The 13367-nt window shown below is 40.6% G+C and overlaps 1 protein-coding gene and 1 pseudogene across 1 annotated transcript; both read right to left on the bottom strand.

Moving 5' to 3' along the window:
• Positions 1-1581: 1581 nt before the first annotated feature.
• Positions 1582-3942, bottom strand: LOC130702477 (uncharacterized; annotated as a pseudogene).
• A 1508-nt stretch (positions 3943-5450) lies between these two features.
• LOC130702292 (hemocyte protein-glutamine gamma-glutamyltransferase-like) lies at positions 5451-9637 on the bottom strand. The gene is made up of 19 exons (XM_057523962.2): positions 9588-9637; positions 9491-9532; positions 9191-9418; positions 9014-9117; positions 8754-8952; positions 8554-8687; positions 8352-8487; positions 8051-8277; positions 7811-7988; positions 7581-7746; positions 7414-7517; positions 7235-7344; positions 7081-7172; positions 6876-7024; positions 6501-6820; positions 6308-6431; positions 6074-6234; positions 5860-5996; positions 5451-5782 (listed from the first exon to the last, which is right to left on the bottom strand). Exons 1-19 carry the CDS (start codon positions 9619-9621, stop codon positions 5641-5643), a joined length of 2787 nt encoding a protein of 928 aa, XP_057379945.1. The 5' UTR covers positions 9622-9637; the 3' UTR covers positions 5451-5640.
• Positions 9638-13367: the final 3730 nt, after the last annotated feature.

The following is a 13367-nucleotide window of genomic DNA, read 5'->3' as shown; positions in this document are numbered from 1 at the left end:
CTATCGCATTATTCTTTAATCAGGCTATCGAGCTACTTTTCTTCGTTGGTTGTGTGTTTTCCTATTATGCCCCTAGCTTCTCCAGTTACAAAGGTAAACACTGACCACTGAACTGCCCAAACCCATCAACACACAATTTTTTTTAATTTTTCCCTCAGTTGACCATTTGGTGGCATAGGTCATTCTTGTCAAAGCGGAAATTTAGAAAGCGGGATCATTGAGGTATAATGGCCCACTAGACACAATGAGCTGGATAAACCACTACTTATACGTGTATACGAATGCCAAAATAAGTAATGACGATCCTAGATTGTCTCCAACTAATTTCCCCCTCACAACCAGAATAGCACCAAGTCACTGCATGAACGCATTAATGCCAATATCGGCCGCAAGGTGATATGGAGTATTCTTGCATATCATTCGCGGTGCGTGATGCCCCACCCTAATTCGTGAGTGCTACATAATAACTGAAAATTTGAAACATTTACTTAAGTTTTTTGTTTTATAATTGGCTTAGATGTTTTTTATCACTATTTTCTGGATACTGTTCATTTATTACATTGTCCAATAGTTTCGCCGAATTTAAATGAGAGTTAGTTTAAGACGGAAAATACACGATTACGTTATCAACATGGTTTGGGGTCGTCATTCACTGTAAATAATAGTTGCATGAACGTGTTAATGTAGCGGCACTTGAAATGACTGCGTATGGCACCCTCCCAATGATGGGAATACTAGTAACCAAGAGTCTGTAAGCAATTACAACTCGAAACGTTAAGCGTTGGTATGGGATTGGCCCACCATTCCAATGCAAAACTGATAGAGATGTAAGAGCTATCAGCTGATGTCACGATGGGGATCATATAGTACAGCAATATGATCTCCATCCGGACAGGTCTGGAGGATACTAGTATGTCAGTCAAGTGCTTAGTGCAAACATTTTGCCTATTTTCCCAATAACTAAAATGAGAACTGGCAAATCGAAACTCCTATCCCTGCCGAATATTTAGAGCATTTCCATAACATAGAAATTGTAGATTGGAAGTAATAATTGCCATTAGCGGTGTAAATGCAAACTGAAAAAAAATTTACATTTCATTTTGCTATTCAATTAAATACCGAAAGATAATGGGTTTTGACCACAACAACTAAACAATGCCTATGGACTGACGCAATGAATCAATGCAACTTTGTGCTGAGTGACTGGATAAATAAATTGACTGCAATCTTATGAATAACCGTGATATATTTCCCGCAAATGTCTTCATGCATAATTGTGTTCAGAAATTACGATGTTGTACGAACACTAACTGAAATCGTCTTCATCCGCTTTATGTAATAAAGAAAGAAGAAAAAAGAATAAAAACAAGTACAGATTGAGTAACGACATAATAGCTGTATTCAACATTTCATTTATAAACCATCACATTCGTACGGAACGACCAGTTAATGCATAAGTACATGGCAGGGAAATACACATTTTGGAACGAAGACAGCAAATAATAAAGCAAGATCTAATTATCTTTAACTATTGAGCTTGACGGACAAGGCAATTTTCACGATTAATAATACTTTGGTCGCTCAGTGTAATAGCTTGGTGCAGCATATTGTGGTGTAGTACTCGGGGGCCTTTGTAGTATAGTATTGAGGAGCCTCAGTGTAGTAAGCTAAAGCTGCGTAAGTTGTGGTGTAGTATTCTGCTTTCTTTGCGTAGTACTCCGAGGCTTTCGTCGTGTAGTATTCAGCAGCATTTGTAGTGTAGTATTGCGGAGCCTCGGTGTAATACGCCGGGGCAGCGTAGGTGGTGGTGTAGTATTTGGGGGCATCGGAATAGTAGCTCGGTGCAGCATACCTTGTGGCGTATTCAGGAGCCTTTGTAGTGTAGTATTGCGGAGCCTCAGTAGTGCGGGGATATCAAATCCACGACGGCCTCCGTTTGCGGCTCCCTTCTCCTGTCGTAATGGCTTTCGGGCCTGTAGCGAATCTGTTAGCTAATTTAATTAAAAATTAGTCTTGCAAAACAAAAGACGTAACAACCACCAGGTTATTTATATCTTTATGTGTTAAGCGCATCTTCATATCATCAATTAAAATCTGGACTATACCTGAAACAAATGACATTAAAAAATAAATTTTTCTGCTAAGAAAGAAATGAAACAACGAACTGTCATGCATAAGTGTATTAATTCTACTGTTATGTTTTTCAACATTTATTAAAAGCAAATAAAAAAACCAATTGCTAGAGGAAATAAACTACTGTCATTTCAGAAAGGAATAAAGGCACGTAGGATTTATTCGAAATGCATTTTCATGCACACAGCCCAGTATTGTTCGAAGTTGGAGCTGGACAGGCAGACCAGCAGACCAGCCGTTCCTTGCTAGACTGGTGAATCGATAAAATTTCCAGCTGGACCGTAATTGCACACGTGCAATCGGTTGTACGGAACAGCGCCATCATACAACTGTTCGAAATAAATTTGCAAAGACAAATATATTAACGGAATAACTTTTTGTATAAAGAAACATTGAATTTCTTACAGCTGTTGATTGGTAATAAGCCACTCCACAGCCTACGGTTTAGGTAGTGGCCCATACAACTTGTGTATAATGACCAATCATTTCAAGTGGATTTGCCCTACCATCAGATGCACAAGAGTTAGTAATTCAACACGATGTAATTTGGCAAACCGTATTACTTACGGGAAGCTGGTGCCATAATCTTTCGTCACGAAATCGACTTCAGCATACCATGAAAATATCGCTTCTTCCAAGTAAGATGTGTTCATGTAATCGACAGAAGATGCACCAACGTAAATATTCTGACCAACTCGGAATCGAGCTATGAATAAATAACAGCCGTGACAGATATATAAACTAAAGAGATTCAATTTGCTTCATATCAAACTTTTCCCTTACAGACATCACGGCAAGTATCGTGTGCGAATACGCATTGCTGGGCGTGCGTTTGTACCATCACGGCCAGCTTCTCATCCCAGATCTTAACAAACAACGTTCATTTAAGATATCACAATTTTTCAGAAACACTGTGCTTTATGGTAGGAAATACACGGGACTTTTACTTACCAATTGCCTCATATTAGACGCCGATCGTTAGGGACCTGGATTGCCACGAGTTTCCTGGGCCACCCAACGCCTGAGCTGATTATGCGTTTTCAAAATTTTTGTGATTTCATCAGCGTTGATGGTTGACGATGTTGGATATGCTGGTTGACAAGCTGCCCCCAGGTGGTATTCTATACCAAATGAAAATTCTGAATTCCTCACCTCTATGAATTGTTTGTTCTGTTGAGTGCATATACCGAATATTTGCAGAGGGTATTGTTCCTTGGCACACTGCACGTAGAAATGTGGCAGTAGGAAGAAGTTGGAGTTGAAGGTTTTGCTGTCGTCACAACTCGCTTCGAAGTTGTGGTCGGGAGCTTAGTGGTTGTTGGCGGGAGCTCGGTGGTTGTTGGCGGGAGCTTGGTGATTGTTGGTGGTAGTTTCGTGGTCGTTGGCGGTAGTTTCGTAGCTGTTGGTGGTAGCTTGGTGGTTGTTGGCGGTAGTTTCGTAGTTGTTGGAGGGAGCTTGGTGGTTGTTGGCGGCAGTTTTGTAGTTGTCGGCGGTAGCTTCGTAGTCGTCGGCGGTAGTTTCGTTGTTGTCGGCGGAAGCTTGGTGGTTGTTGGCGGGAGCTTCGTGGTCATCGGCGGTAGTTTCGTGGTTGTTGGCGGGACCTTGGTGGTTGTTGGGGGTTGCTTCGTAGTTGTCTTCAACGTTGTCTGGGACTCCTGTTTCCACAAGGATTGATTTGTTAAGAATCAAATACCAAAGTGAGCTATAACAATGGCTAAATTCAATAACATAAAAATAAAAGATTAAGGATCTTTCCCCGCAAGGGAAAAGGCAAACAACAATCAACAAAGATACAGCAAATACTTTCATTCTTACAGGGAGCAAATAACTGGAATGAGGCTCAGGATCTCCAAAATGTTTCAACGTTGATTTTTGTGCGCGTCTTTTATTTGACTCGTACGCTGCGTGCCACGTAGCACGCGCAAGTGTTCGAAACGGATCCACCTGCATTTCATCCGCGAAAATGGGTCGACGACTGCTAAAGTCTGGCTTGGAAACAAAAAAACATATTTAAATGAACGATAGAATGCTCCTGAATGCGAATATAGCTATACAGTATAATACACTTGTGAGGGGTTATCAATCTATTAACGACATGGCGTTTGAACGAAAGCTAGCTCTCGCTTTCATTGCTGTATCCATGTTGGATGAGGCGCAAAGCAGGCACCATATGTTTCCATATGCGTGCTAGTTCTGTGATCAACGGCTTTTTTTTTATTATTCTGGCAGTAGATTTTTTTTTACCAGTGGGATAAGCACTCGTGGCAAGGATGCGCTGTTTAAAACTAGTTGAAACTAGTTATTGGGCAGCTGTGGGTATATAGTTCTATTAACCATAATAACCAGGTTAGTTGCATAAAAATTGAATCCTGAATAGTTAATATCGTCATGCGCGCATTTTCCATCACTTACAGAACACGTTGTAATAACTTGATCTTTTATCAAATTCTATCGACATATTTTAAACCGTGAAAAAACCTGTAATTAGAAATGGTATTAGTAGTATATCATTTCCAGAAATGTAAAAATTTTTTTAAAAATGATGCATTTTCAAGCGCACAATCCGTCGTTGTTTGAAGTCGAAGCTGGACAGGTAGATCCAGCAGCACCTTTCACATAAACTGGAGAATTAATGTAATTTCTAGTCGGCCCATAATTGCAAACGTAGAGCCTCTTGTAGGAATACTCTGGGCCAAACGTCTTCTACGTGAAAGATGGTATCAGCATAAACGTTAAATTTGTTTAAGTTAAGGAAATTCGTTACAGCAGCCGATTGTAAGCTATTCTCCACAGCCTACAGAATAGTTATTTGCCCATACAACGTGAGTATAATGTGGAATAACAGCAGGTAGGCTTGATCTCTACCATCATATATTACAAGAATTAATACTCTCACGAAGAATCTATATTAATTTTGGTAAAGATTTACTTACGTGAAGCTTATGACGTAAGCAGCCGGCAAGTCATCGGCTTCATTAGACCATCGCGTTACACCCCACCCCACTATTCAAAGTAGACTATGCAGAACCTTGATGGTGGGTGGACAAAAGACTTAATTCAGTTTCCCTGTCGAATCTAATTTCCAAATAGTTATCGAAAAAAAGTAACTAATAATCAAATTTTCGTAGGTAAGCACAAGCAGCTGTAACATTTGATGTGTTATTTATAGAACAACTTTAGTGAAAAATAAAACGATTCGAAATTCAAATGAAATGCCGGAAATCTGATTGGCTATTTATTCCTGTTGAATACACTGTCACCGAAGAAATAACAATATCAATAATTTCAAAAACCTGAACCATACAGCGAAGATAAAGGAGAAATATGGAGGATTCAAATTGCATTCAAGATAATGGCATACATTTTGGAACTATCAGTATGCATATCGTGAAAGGCTAATGAAGTCATTTTTACTAATGTGCTAAGATGTTTTAAGGGCAGTCCAAGTTCGATGCGAAAAGTGTTATGTCGTAGGGATTTCGTAATTTGATTGTAACGAGATGTCGGTTACTCACGAACATGAATTGGACGACAGCCGATAATATCACCCAATTCTCGAGAGTTGAACGTTCCAACCAGTTTACGCTCACCACTAAACCGGGGAAGGAACTTTTGGACGAAGTTGATCATCTCTCCCGGTTTAACGTCACTTATGAATTTTTCGAAAGTTCGAATATCATTCAGATATTTCCACTATGATGCATGCCGTTATGTGTGTTAACTCACCGGTATTTTACTGCTTGGGCACGAACCAAACCCGATCCTTCAAATGTAAACTCACATTCTGTCAGCGTAACTGAAACTGGATTCATGAATGAGAAAGTAGCAAAGCATTCCTGGCCTATCTGGGGATTTCCTCGCACCTGTAAACGGAGGTTATTTTTTGCATTGAAATTATCTGCTTCCTAATTCAAATAATTTTTTGGCCTAATGTAGTTACCTGAATATCCAATTTTGGTTTCTCCAGCTGGAAGTCGTCCTCTGCACTCCACGATTGCTTCGTCTCTTGCACTGAAGCCATGGCGAACACCTTAATGTATCCATAGTCGACAACTCTTTCACGGTATTCTTCCCAACTTATGCGAAGTTGAAGAGTTTCTCCTATTTGAATTTACAAAAATAGCTTAACATACTGGTCTTTCTAAAAAATGAAATGAAAGAACAAAACACTGACGGCTTCCCGGTTGAAGGACAACCTGACGATCGTTGCGGCCAAGACGGCGTGCAGTGACTCCTGTGTAATAGACGGAATTGGCGCATAGGTATGTCGTGATGGTTCTCGTTTCTTGGGAACGGTTCTGTGAAATAGCATTGACACCGAATTTTAAAATACTGAATTAAACAGACAAATCATATTTATAAAATACCTGAATGAGAAGTTGCACATTAAATGGCTGGCCCCATGCAACTTTTTCTTGCTCAACCAAGTCAAATTGAACGTCATCATTGGAAGTACGGGAATCAAAAATGGGCTGGGATCGTTCAACACTTCGGGCTGCGTTCATGGCTAACATACGATCAGCAGCTGTGTTCCCTGAATCAGCTGGATAGCGTGATTCATCGTACCAGGGTTTGCGGGCGATGTCCACTGCACTCAGACGACGCACTGATGCTCCTGGATATTGGATCATATCCCTTTCTCTTTCCCTATCTCTCCTTTCCATATACGGTGAAGTCATTCCTTGGTCTTTAAAAGTTAAGAATTATTAAACTGTCAAACAAAACAAAAAAAAGAAACTTACTAAAGAGGGAACTGAAACATCCGTCGGATTGTTTTTGGTAGCGAGACGTGTTATCGAGAGTCTTGTAAAGTCCAGTGATATCTTCTACGTCAGCATCGCTGACGTCATCATCGGCTCCCGGTCGCTTGGTCAAAATCATACGTCCAACCCTAATATCAGCTACTGGTTCTAGTTGCTCAAATAAATTATTTAAGTATTTGTTTACTGATAATTATTGACGGGAATCTTCTTGAATCCCCAATGAGAGGTCTCGTCTTCTTGGAAATGATTTACTTCAGCGTTGATCTCCGCAAAAAGCTGACATCAAATAGCAAAAGAATTAGTTTCTAAAGGTATTGGTTAAATTTGGAACATTATACGTAAGGAGTGTCAAAGGAAAATCCAATTTCGCCGCGACGGACAGACTCAACCGAAGACGGACCTCGACGGAAACCTTCCACAGCCAAAGGACCTCGGCTTTTAGGATCAGCTAAGTGAAAAACCAGAAATTTGAAAACTTGAATGGTAAAGCGCAATCATCAGATTTTCTCTACACAACCTCCAGTGTTGTTCTGACGATACTGAGGAGGAGGAGTCGGATCAACTGCCTGCCAACCATTGTAACCGGATTGGAGATCGAGCCGTGACATCCATACTTCAGTCCTGTCAAGTCAACCAAGAAATCAGTCACATGTTTTAGTTGAAATTTTGTGCCTCTTGTTCTACCAAGCGTGGAAGTTCCATACGGCATCTTGATTGTCGCCATCTGGACCACCTTTCATCTCATCTCCAAAAACATCGAAATACTTGTCGACCGACAGCGTGTGGTTTGTATCGCGTGCAGAGACGAAATTGGTAACAGGACGGGAGGGAATCCCCAAAGCGCGAAAGACTGTTCATATAGTTCAAATGAATATGTCAAACACTGAACGTTAAACCTAGTTAAATATCCATACTAGAAGTAGCCACGGCGGCGAAAACCCAGCACTGCCCGTATTTGACTGGCTTGGAACCATTTCGCAGATAGTGCTCGAAGATCTTAGAGCTGCCAGTCCAGACCCACGGACAAACTCCGTCTTCAAACGAACCTTCCCATTTGCCTTCCAGTAATCCAAAGCCTTCATTACCATTGATCTATACAGTCAAGGTTTTTATTATTATATAATAAGAGAAATTTTGAAAATGATGTTAATTACGATTGAAGCGATGGCACGGACAACTTGGACAGGATTGCCCCTTTCCGTTGGATTCAAACCAGATTGGCCGAGCAAAAGTTGAGCTGCTGGTAAGGCCACGTCAGAAAACTGTCCGTAGATCCAGCGACGACCTTTGGGTCGGTGATGGGTACCAACAAACACCTTGCCCGTGTCATTCATGAGATACTCTCGACGGAGTTCCTCATCGTCCAAGTACACAGAATCCTCTGTTGAAATGTATAAAATTTAAAACATTTAGTTGCGCTATCTACTTTAAAATATGACGACGAAAAAGTTGAACCTCGACAAAACGGATTGAACAAGACGTAAATGTCATCTTTACAACGGAATTCGTCAATGCGGGCACCCGGCGTTGTCGTTGTAGTTTCAATGTTAAGTCGCCATAATCCGACAAGTGCGTTTGCAGGAATATGAACCTGTAATTGAAATTAGGAAAAATAAAGAAAAGAAACCTGTTTTTACTCAATTTGGAATGATTTTACTTGACAAGAGATGTTGAAACCCTCCTGTTGATGCATCCGCATATCCCATTTCTGTGGAGCTCGGGTGAATTCACGTTGATTCATGCGGAAAGGCAAAACTACTTTGCTTCCTTTCGTGACTTGCGGATTCGGGCCTAACCAAACAAAATAAAATGTTGAAGCTACCCGTTCCGTTTAGAGCATCATTTTCATTTTTTTACCGAAAGTAAATACAGCGCGCAAAACGTCACGACGCGGATCGAAATTGCGATCCTTCACCCGCACAGCCATGAAAAACGGCTGACCACGACGAAGAACTGCTGTAGACGCCGAAGAAGATGAATGATAATCCATCGAATTCACCGATGCCATATTCGTCATTGACCTGGACCTAGCCATGGTTGACGACGATCCAATATCCTGTTATTTTGTGCAGAATTAGTTTGGTGCAAACGTAGGATAACTGGATAGAATGAATTACGCGGCCACAATCAAGAACGACTTCGTAGCGATCGGTACGATGTTCCCGGGCATTGTCTCGAGCGAACAATTCAACAGAATCGATCTTCAAATTATCTGAAGGCACTGTGTTAGAATCAGATGAAAAACGAGTTAAAAATATTGACTACATTAGAAATGAAAATTAATTAGAAAATACTCCCGTCGGTTAGTTTTTCCTCGAGAGCTCGTTCAGCCCGGCGACGTCTATCCAAGTCTTCGGCGTAGTGCGACACCAATGATGCACGATAAGCCGCATTGTTGCTACCTGAGCGGACTACTGCGTTGTTACCCATACCGTCTTGTTCGTTAGTGCGACGAGGAAAGCCTGACGAATTGGCCAAATTGTTCAGCCCTGAATTGCCGCTCATGGAATGACGCAACATGGCTGTAAAAATATTTAGTGTAAAAGATAAATGGCTTTCACAAGGATTTCTATGGTAATTTGTGATCCAGTTACTTGGTGATCCTTGGTGATTCATCATCGAACGACGTAACATGCCTGAAAAGTTATTCGTCGTTAGAGGGGATACACTATTTTAAAGTTATTTTTTTACCTGGAGAGCCAGATTGATTCAGTGGAGAACTCATTGTGCTTTCAACGTTAAAAAAAACAAAAACAACAACAAACAAACAAAACGATGTATATAAGTAATTATTGATGTGCGATCACAGTTTGTCTCAGTATATCTAGCAATGCCGACGGAAAGCCTGTTGCCCTTAGACCGATTAAAACAAAATTAACTGACTGGATATTGTTACTTAATAGAACCGTTAATAATTGGTGCAAATTAAGGAATACTCTAATTTCTACGAAATTGTCAGACTGAATTATGATTTAGCGAACTACACAATTTATTGTTTTTGGAGAAAAGATCATCTTTGTTACGATTACAATTAAAGAAAAAAATTAAATAACCAACCTCAAAGTTTTCTAGGCCAAAGACGTGTTTTTGCTGCTACTGCAGAAACAAGACAATGCTATCTTCCGTCCATGGTCTCTATTTATAGTTATTTGATGTCTTGGTTGTCTTAAGACTTTGAAATAATTTAGAGAATGGAAATCCTTAACAAATGCAGATCAAGTTACGTGAGGGTACGAGTCTTTCTAGTTCCGGTGTACAGTCATACTTAGTACATACTTATCCGATTTCACAGGTCTCTCCCGCTGTCTCTCCTCATGCTGATAAGGTGCATAGTCTGGTCACGCTTAATTGTTGCAAACTGAGAGGCGTTCAGTGTCGAAGTAATTTCATCCTATCGCGGAGTCGCTGCGACGTTAAAAGTAGCATAAATACTGAACGAAAACGCAAGTCGGAGTTGCGATAGCTCAGAGTGCGTTTCTAACCGGTCCTTGTCCAGAAACCAGCAAAGTTACCATCTCAATGTACGGTTTCTTTGGAATCGAGCTACTGTATGGAGGCTATCTTGCTTAATGAAAACTTAAAGATTTCATCCAGATAAGTTTTTCCTGTTAATTATTGGTTTACGCCTTTGAAAAATCCCGAAGTTGAATCCGATGCCAAAACCCACATTAAAAATTTTGATCAACCCATGGTTTCAAACTTTGGTAAGTTCAAAATAATTTTAATAACTCAGTGCCTTTCCATGATGCGTTTTCCCTTTTTTCTTCCCAAGACTTCGTGTTGCATTAGAAGGGATCCGATTGTTTAATTTAACCATGTCGTTAAATAATAATCGAAGTTATTAATTTTGATAGCTCAAATTAGAGTGGAAAACACGTAGAAGATTAAGTCAACCTTTACGTGCAACATTTCTATTGTTTTCTCAGTTCTTTTGACGACGTGTAGTCCGTTGATTGATGATTGATGCTTGATTGTTCACAGTTACAGATTGCTGTTTTCATAATAGCATGGTTTAGACTCAAATGAATATTGCGGTTTAATTTAAAAAATGTGTATTTTCCGAAAGTTCGTTTCATTTAGATCAACGGACGGCAATTTCCTGACTGAAAATTTCTTTTGTCAACTGGGTAATTCAGTTGAAGTGGATGGCCTATATATCTCAGTTATTGAAGCTTCGTGCTAGCGCCTGAAATATACAAAAAGGCAATTTTTTTCTGAACATGAAGTTGTTAAAAGATATTTCAAACAGCAACTGTTACGAAAATTAAAAAAATTCCAAGTACGCTGAAACGAAATCATGCCACTATCATTTGTCAAGTTACCTTTTTTAAGGACCGTAGCCTTTTCCAGCAGCGTGACTTCCATAAGCTCCCTTCATCGGTGTAGAATGACCTCCATATCCCCCACCCATTTGCGATCCGTGGCCATCGTAACCTTTACCTGCCGATGCTGCGTGACCTCCATATCCTCCGTTCATCAGAGCCAGGTGATTTCCATATCCTCCACTGCTTGGCAATGCATGACCGCCGTATCCTGTGTTCACTTATGCTCCGTGACCAACATGTCCTTTTTGTGCTGGCGCAGAATGACTTCCGAATCCTCCGTTCATTGACGCATGACCACCATATCCTTCGTTCACAGACGCACCGTGATTGTTGCTGTAGCCTCCACTCTTCGGCCGACGGACAACTTGGCTACTGCCACATCCTCCGCTCGCAGGAGAAGGATGACCTCGGTATCCTCCAGCGATTGGTGCACCATGTCCACCGTACCCACCGCTAACAGGGGCGGCGTGACTGCTGGCATGCCCGCCACTGATGACTGATGGATGACCACCATACCCTCCACTTATTGGCACGACGTGAGCCCCATACCCTCCGCCCAAGGGTGTAGTATGACTGCTATGGTGTCCTCCATTCGTCGAAGACATGTGACCCCCATATCCTCCACTAGCGGGCGATGAATAGCCACTGTATCCGGAACTATAAGGTATAGCGTGACCACTGTCGTAGCCCATATTTTGTTGGCCGCCTAAAGGTTATAATAATGTACAACATTACCAATGAACCGTATGCTCAACGTCGTAAAAATAAAAGTTAAAGTCTCGGACGTGCAAGGAACAATACTTACCATAGCCACCGTAACCGCCTCCGCACCCCCTCCCCCTCTTGCTACAAATCAATATCAGTAAATAGGTTATTAAATTTAATCTTTGAAAGATTACTGAAACCACTAGAACTTTAATAGAGTTTGAAAACCTTTTTTATGCGCGTCGGATGATGAGAAAACCAAAGCTGCTACCAGCAACGAGATCCACTGTAAAAAGGAACAGATTTAAATTAAAAACCAAGATCGCTTAAACAAGAGAATCAAACCAACCATAATGTTGGAGAAGAAAAACATTATGATGAGGATTTCTTTGGAGGTTGGTATTTGCAACTTCACGGTTTGCAACTGAAGAGCAATAGATTTGCAACGACCTTTTTATATCGGCCATATATATATCCCCCCCCCCCATCTCATCTTCGAAGAACAAATCTGATGATGCGGCCAAAAGGGAGAGAAGAAATAGCAAACCATGCGCGAGGAAAAAGATTCCAGTTCCTCACGTTTCGTGACCGCCAACCTTGAGTCATCCTCTCCTTAAATTTTTTTTCAAGATTTATTGCAAGGAATTTCCCAAAACCGAAGATTAGCAAACCGAAGATTAGCATTAAACTTGTTGGCTATTGACGCAATCATTTACTTTGCTTTCACAGGTTGGCAGAATGGCTTCGTTTGTGATATGTGTCCATGTATCAACTCCAAACATTTGAAAAAATGCACTGGTATGTGGAAAGTTTTGATACATATTACTTACAAGGCTTTTATTTCTATTATTGATTTTTATTATTGATGGCTATCGTCAAACAATTTGGTAAATTTTTCAACGTCAGTGTGAGCGAGCTTTTTAAATGTGTACTTTCATTTTTTTACTGGTATACAACAAAACTAAGTTTATCGTTGGAGATACGTAGAGTTTCCTTTACGTTGGTTTCTTGGGGTCCGTGACATATTCATCTTGTCGCTCCGCTTTGGCTGCTGTTAACATTATTCAAATAATTTTTCAGTGGCAGTTGTTGACAAAAAAGGCTGTGGTGAAGATTTGGGACGAAAGACTGCCATTTTCTGAAGAAAAATACGATATGGCAAACATGCCATAAAAGTAGGGTTTATTGCAATATAAGGGAGTGGTTACCTTTCAAGCAGCACAACCATGAATGTCTGGTAGGTGAAAAATTTTTGTAAATTTTTTCGGTGTTGGTTTATTTTTTTTAACATGACATGGAAAAGGAAGAATGGTACTAAGTAGCAATCAAGACAGTTAGGAAAACTGACAAACCGGAATCAAATGTCATTCGGTGCGAAAGGTCTTCGCTGAATCCAAAACCACTTGCTGCCAAATTGGCAGCAGTGCACCTAATTTACCAT

The sequence above is a fragment of the Daphnia carinata genome, chromosome 6 (genome assembly GCF_022539665.2).
Source record: "Daphnia carinata strain CSIRO-1 chromosome 6, CSIRO_AGI_Dcar_HiC_V3, whole genome shotgun sequence".
NCBI classification, from domain to species: Eukaryota; Metazoa; Arthropoda; class Branchiopoda; order Diplostraca; family Daphniidae; genus Daphnia; species Daphnia carinata.
This window is presented reverse-complemented; position numbering and strand designations above follow the sequence as displayed.